Source organism: Aulostomus chinensis, chromosome 5 (assembly GCF_037954235.1).
Source record: "Aulostomus chinensis isolate RoL2024-O1b breed Wild chromosome 5, RoL_Achi_v1.0, whole genome shotgun sequence".
NCBI classification, from domain to species: domain Eukaryota; kingdom Metazoa; phylum Chordata; class Actinopteri; order Syngnathiformes; family Aulostomidae; genus Aulostomus; species Aulostomus chinensis.
The window spans coordinates 23,945,791-23,952,805 of NC_141324.1; the positions used below are offsets into that span (position 1 = coordinate 23,945,791).

General features: G+C 41.0%; 1 protein-coding gene across 1 annotated transcript; it reads left to right on the top strand.

Annotated features, from left to right (window-relative positions):
- Positions 1 to 246: 246 nt before the first annotated feature.
- Positions 247 to 4,063, top strand: atp6v0b (ATPase H+ transporting V0 subunit b). The gene is made up of 8 exons (XM_086204077.1): positions 247 to 711; positions 1,431 to 1,479; positions 2,430 to 2,513; positions 2,862 to 2,939; positions 3,034 to 3,103; positions 3,293 to 3,344; positions 3,559 to 3,749; positions 3,913 to 4,063. Exons 1-8 carry the CDS (start codon positions 627 to 629, stop codon positions 3,937 to 3,939), a joined length of 636 nt encoding a protein of 211 aa, XP_086060203.1. The 5' UTR covers positions 247 to 626; the 3' UTR covers positions 3,940 to 4,063.
- Positions 4,064 to 7,015: the final 2,952 nt, after the last annotated feature.

Here is a 7,015-nt window from a genome sequence, read left to right on the forward strand (position 1 = left end):
GAGAGGGAGGTAAAGACACTGAGTAACAATGCCCTCGCAATAAAAAATAAATAACGCCAAGTGGATAAACTTGGAAATGACAACGTTCAATTGGGCTTGGATGGCTTTACGCTCATCCATGTGAGGTGTTAAATGCAAGAGTGACATCTAGTGAAAGCTACGCGCGCTTGCAGGAAGCTCTCACTCCAGCGCTCTCCGGAGGGACGCATTCCGCTTCTATGTGTCTGCTATTCTGCCCGTGTGTGCTTTTAACGGCCCGGCTGTCTCGTAACCGTCGTGTTGTGCATACTTAAATGCTAGAAAACGATTCTTTGAAATTTTTATCGATGTAAGATGAGAAGACATGAACAATAATACCTAACACCGCTGCAGAAAAAGTGTTCCAGCAAGGCGAAGACAAATATGTAATGGGACGCAGCCGCCTGGTCGCGGTCACATGCCAGTCGAGCTTGATCAGCTGACACTGTCTAGCTAGCTTCTGCTTTTGATGCTCTTCGGGGCTTCCTCCTCCGACGCCTGATAGCGCTCCTATAACAATAATATTTCGTTGTTTTAGCTTTATTGGCATCAAATTTTAAATTTTAGCCAAGGCTAACTTGCTAATCTAGCAGGGAACCGCCGAATAGATGCTGCTAGAGTGGATGATGAACGGACACGCCATTCTTTACACGGGGGTCACTTTGGCCTTCTGGAGCACTATACTCATCGTCGGTAAGATCATATTTTTCCTATAATTTGTCAGGTTGTTTTTACTTATGTTTGCATAAAGATAAAGTGTTGACAAGAACGATGTGTGAGTTCGTTGTTTATGGTCGGGAAATTCTAACTTTGACATTTGAATTGGGACCAGGCTAAATCCTGGCTAACAGCGGCTCGCTCCATCCTCTTGGCTAGAGGTAGTCAATACAGTAAATTAGCTGGTGTCTGTAGAAACACTGTCAGCCATGCATTGTAGTGATTTAGATGAAATTCTAGCCGAATTTAACTGAAGAGCAAGATACGTGGGTCGCTGTTACTTTAATGTTAGCATGTCACTAAGTTTAGCTGCGCTAGCTGTAACGCTAGCTAAGATTTTTTTTATGTTTGGACGTGCAGCGATTGGGGTGTATATCTTATATCAATTCATTAGGTAGTTTGTGGAGCTGGTTTGAATTTCACCTTTATTATGAAATGATTAAAACCTGCTAAGATGGCGTTAGCCGTTGTCGTCGCGCTGTGACACGGTCGGTGACAGGAACTGCAGCGGTTCTCATGTGAGGGTGAGCTATCACGCTGAGGCTGGAAGTTCTTCCTATGACTGTAACACGGTTCCGTGAAGCTGTGGACCACCAGGGAACACGTCTGCTCATGCAGTGAAACACTGCTCTTACCTGGATGTCATCACAACACTCAAATCCACATTCACATCTGAACCATTGTTATTTTTACAGGGATCTGCTACACCATATTCGACCTTGGATTCCGTTTTGATGTGGCATGGTGAGTTACATAGTTTTGGCAGGAGAATATTTTCAGCTGGTTAATTAACATGTCAGCTGGTTAATAAGCATGTCAGCTGTGTCATCTTGAAGATTCTCTGTTCTGGACTGGATTGCAGGCTCAAGCTGGAGTTGGCAGGCTCTAAGTGTCTTGTTCTGTGGTTCACTGCTGACTTCTCACCAGATGAGAGAAGATATTACATTGTGTGGCTCTTTACCTTTACAGATTATTTTATGAACTATCTAACCTTTTTACATACTGGCTTTTCAGTGAATTTGAATCAACAGGATCATTTGATGGAAGATGAATAATCCAGGTTTATGTTTTATTTTTTATTTATTTATTTATTTATCTATCTATCTCTCTCAAACTAACAGTTTAATATAGGGTTTCCCAGATTATTATTTTTTTTGCTGGTTAGATGTTTGTCATTTTTCATACTATCCCAGTAATGTTCTAGAAGGGGGAAAAAAAAATCCAACGCTTATTGTTAAATATTGTTCTGAGCAAAGTTTTTTAGGTTTGATTTAGCAATTTCGTTTTTTTGTTCAGTTCAGTGAAAGTATGCAGGAAACTTTAAAGTTCATCCAAACAGATTAGAACAGACGGGTCCAGATTGGCAGTGTTTGTATCAGATCGGTGGTGAGGGTGAAGGATGTCACAGCAGTGAATGGCCAAAAGTCTTTCTAAAAACATGTTTCAGTTTCTCTTTGTCCCACTTGTTTCACTTCATGTGTAGTTAGAATTTCTCCTGGCACCCTGTATTTACCTCTGTCATGATTATGTAAGGCCTTTAGAAACCTGTGCAAATTTTACAGGAATATATATATTATCCCCCACACACCTTTTCTACAATGTGTGTGTGTGTGTGTGTGTGTGTGTGTGTGTGTGTGTGTCGTGTAATCCTTGGAAGAGCTGCCTCGTAAACTCCTCCACCTCTTCGTTCGCAGGTTCCTCACAGAAACGTCTCCTTTCATGTGGGCCAACCTGGGCATCGGCTTGGCCATCTCTCTGTCCGTGGTGGGAGCAGCTTGGTGAGTGCTGACGTGCACACATGCAGACCTCCTGACAGATACTAAATGTGTGAGGCAAGTGCTCCGGAAGGCTTAAAACACACACATTTTTCATATCATTTCCTCTTTTGAAGCACTCAGAAAAGAACGTGGAACTGGAAAATCTTAGAATCAGTAATGTAGGAGAACACTGAGGTGTCCTCAGTCTCAAGTGAGAAGAAAACAAACATCTGGTTAGATGTTGATTTGTAACTTTTTAAACTACAAAATCCCCCAACAGGAGTTCGTAGCAGGTTATAATGCTAATATGCTTAAATATTTTTGTTTATACTGTTCTTGGCAAAGTTGTTGTGCTGGATTGTTCTCCAGGGGGATCTACATCACTGGCTCAAGCATCATCGGTGGTGGTGTCAAGGCTCCTCGTATTAAAACCAAGAATTTGGTCAGGTAGGCTCAGTGATGGACAGAAACTAACCAACGGCCCATTGAAAGCTTCATGTTTTTTCCTCACTTTGTCGTCTTTTCTCGTGTCTCTCTTCAGCATCATCTTCTGCGAAGCTGTAGCGATCTACGGCATCATCATGGCCATCGTCATCAGCAACATGGCTGAGGTAAGCAGCAGCCGTTTTTACACTTTTATTAATTCAGGTGTTTCCAAAGCTTGGGTCTCGACACTGATGGGATAGTCACAAGGTGATATCCAGAGATTTAACACTAAAAAAGAAAGATTTTAAATGATTGAAAAGGCTCGGTGTGTGGAGGGTTGTTCAGTTGTAAAAGTAATCTGCTTTATCTTCTAGAACTTCAGTGGAACAACCCCTGAGACCATCGGGGCAAAGAACTACATAGCTGGTAAGGAAACTTGGAATCAGCAGATTTATATAATTGTTGCTCCTATTAAAAGATAACGTGGCAGCTGCACTCTGAGGCAGCAGCACACACTAATGTTTGCTTTCAAGAGGTTATACCCATGAAGAATGCAACATTAAAGTGACTGAGCTCTGTACTGTCAGCTGTCCGTATCTGTTTCACCAGTAAGTTGTGCTCGTGTTCTTGGTCCTGCCAGGCTACTCCATGTTCGGAGCCGGCCTGACTGTCGGCTTCTCCAACCTCTTCTGTGGCATCTGTGTTGGCATCGTCGGCAGCGGCGCGGCGCTGGCTGACGCCCAGAACGGCAGTCTGTTCGTGAAGATTCTCATCGTGGAAATATTTGGAAGTGCGATTGGCCTGTTTGGTGTCATTGTAGCTATTTTGCAGGTAAGCGGAGACGCGCTAATTTTCCCATCAATTCCATAGTAGTAGTATAATTATGATGAATAAGAAATTGTTAGAATATTCCGGGAATTGACAAATGTAGAACTGATTGCAACTGTGTGTGGATTGGAAAACCTGTAATCACTCCGTCCTCTTTCCTCCTCAGACGTCTAAAGTAAAGATGGGAGACTAAAAGATGCATTCACAAGAAGAGAAGATAGAAAGACACTGCTGGAAAATATGATGGATTATTGTGTAAATACATCGTAAATTATTTAAATGTCTCTATTTGCTGGGTTTTGTTTTTAACCATCATTCACCATAGAGTGAGCGAACACCCTTTTGTATCGTACCAAACAGCCTGGAATCAATACACATCATACGTTTAAAGGTAATGTCACAGTTTACCCTCTCTGCCTGGAGTACAAGCGGACGTGACTTTTGTGCAAACCTGTTCAGGAGGAACTGTTTAGTAACACCAGCCAGTTGGTGGAAGTTGGTGCAGTGAAGACAGTAATGTTTGTCATACGACGTCTACCACCTACATTTGTTCTGAGCACTCCTGGTGAATGATAGTTAAAGATTACACTAGAGTATTTGACAATATTTGTGTGTGCGTGCGCGCGTGTGTGTGCTGGGCATGTTTTTGTTTTGTTTTTGTTTTTTTTTTCCTGTGACGCATGAACGTGTAAATTAGAATAGCCTGGTCTGTCATTGTTTTGTTTTTGTTTTTTGTGTGGGTTTTTTTTTTTTTTTAATGTAACTGTTCTTTCCTAATAAGCACATGGTCCTTAATCCACACGCTGGCCCTGGAGTACAGTATTCGTCAGGCCTCAGGTTGGATTGACACAGAATCCGTGAAGGTCTCAGGAAGAGTAGGGGGTCCGCAATCATTAGAAACGACACAGGACGGAAGGTGAAATGACCTGGGGGCATTTACATTTAAATGCACTCACCCACCAATTTATTAGGTACAAGCAGATAGAACGAATACAACGACCCTGCAGTATATCCTCACGTCTGAGGATTATTTTTTTCTCTTCGAGATTGACTTCAGTGGTCATTTTGTTGACTGTCGTTTGTGGTGATGTTGAGCGGTACTCATTGACGCCTCTCTTAAAGGTCAACAGCACCGCAAAGTAGTCTTGAAATGACCGTTAAACTTAATCCAACTCAAAACAAATTAACGTTATACTCCCGCCGATGGGATCATTTATTGCAGGGCTTTTGTAATATACTGCATTCATGTACCAAATAAATTGTCAAGTGTGGGTGTCTTCATGAAAACCTCACGACGTCTCCGTTTAGAACCCGCCAGTTGGCCAGCTCTCCCTTGTTTCCTCCTCACAAAATTATGTTCCTTTATCAATTTTTCTTATTTAGATAATATTTTGAAGTGTTGACTCATTGGAGGAGACTTCAGAAATCCAACGATGACTCTCTTAACACTCGACGCTCTACCAGAAGAGTAACCGCGTATGGCTTTTACAAGGGAATGAAGGTGATCTTAACACAGCTGGCCTGCAGGAAATCAAGCGTACGTCTAGCCAGATTCCAAACATCTCGCCTTACGTCACTCCCTTTGACAGAAAGCAGGGGAGATTAGCGAGTGCATCACAGTTACTCTAATTGCTTAATCCTCCAGATTAACAGGTTTTGCCGTACATTTGATGTAGCATCATTGTACAAGAGGTCTTTTAAGGATCAGAACTGTTAAGATACCGTTTCTGCGACTTACGCAACCTCAGGTGGTCTGTGACCAACGGTTCTTGGTAAAATTGTACTCTACGTTACAGAAAGACGAAAACATACACCAGTGGGTCAGATCCCCCTGTCCTCCTCTCTTTCAATTTAAGTGTTCTAAATGTACATCATAACAAGCGTTTGGGTATTTGTTCAAAGTTGCTTTCTAACATTCCTTGAAAAGTTCAATGTGCGCCAAATGTCTTGAGACTTGTTTGTTATTCCAGTGACCAACATCATTTGACTCCAGCCACAACACCATACATTCAAAGCTGTGTGATGTCGACGAGTAAATCTGGTTAAAAGACATGAATTCCATGAGTTTTCTGAAGTATCTTTGCGAGTAGCTGACAGCGGGGAGGAAAGGTGATGGAGTAAAAATCCATGCAGAGTCTAACCTAGCAGTCTAATGCTTGGTGGTGATGCACAGAAACACGTTTGCTCTCGATTCATCATTCTATAAGTTTGACATTTCTAGGTGACAGACTGTGGCTAATTGTGCAACTTTCCTTGTAAACATTCCCTCCTGGTTTGAAGTTCTGAGTGTAAACATTCAAACTAATCCGGGGAAACAGGATAAATGTGTCAACTCCGACTCCCACAAATGTGTGAGATTATTTTTGCTCTGATGATGGTTTTGACAAGATGTGACTTCGAAGAATGCGGTTCTGTACCAAACGCCAGGCTTTCAGTGACTGTAGTTGGTGCCGTGTGTTTTATGTTGATGTGACGGTGATCAGAAAAATGTTTTTGGCATTGTGTCTAAGAAGAAATCATTCTGGCTTCATAACTATCCCTGGGAAAAAAATAAAATCACCAAAAGAAAATATTCTCTTGATTCTCATGTTGATCTTATTTGTGAGTGTGTGTCTGGTTACCAAAATAAGGCGCTCTCCACACGTAAAATTGCTTCTTGTGTAACATGCAATGTCTCAGTGCTTCCAGTAGATGGCGCAGGGAACCAGCTCATATCTTAAGTAAAAATTAACGTCTCGACTTGTATTTGTTAAATGGTCCATCTTACATTTGGTTTTCATTTTTGCCTCAAGACTATCACATTGGCATTTTTAAAATTTTGATAAGAGTCACAGCAAAAGTCAAATCAATTGTCAATATCTCAATCAACTTCTAATATTTTCAGTGTTTTACTGCTCTAGCTATCTATCTATCTATCTATCGATCTATCTATCGATCTATCTATCTATCTATCTGTCGATCTATCGATCTATTTATAACCATCCCCACTTCGTAATAGAATAAACAATATATTTATTTTGTGTGTGCGTGTCTTATTTTGTTTACATATTAAAAATTATGTACGTGTACATATATACACATATAAAGATATAGATGACAGAAATACATATATAATTTATATAAATATGTATTTAGTTAGAGAGAGAGAGAGAGAGAGAGACAAAATATACCAAATACCAGCTTAAAAAAATAAACAGTGTATTGCACTGGCAGAGAAAAGTGAAATTACTATCGCCCCTTGTGTGGGATGAGCAAAAGAAAGACAGGAA

Coding starts and splice junctions, on each gene's coding strand:
- atp6v0b (XM_086204077.1), top strand. CDS start 627: ATGCTGCTAGAGTGGATGATGAACGGACACGCCATTCTTTACACGGGG. Junction 1,480..2,429: donor TTCCGTTTTGATGTGGCATG/GTGAGTTACATA, acceptor CTTCGTTCGCAG/GTTCCTCACAGAAACGTCTC. Junction 2,940..3,033: donor AAAACCAAGAATTTGGTCAG/GTAGGCTCAGTG, acceptor GTCTCTCTTCAG/CATCATCTTCTGCGAAGCTG.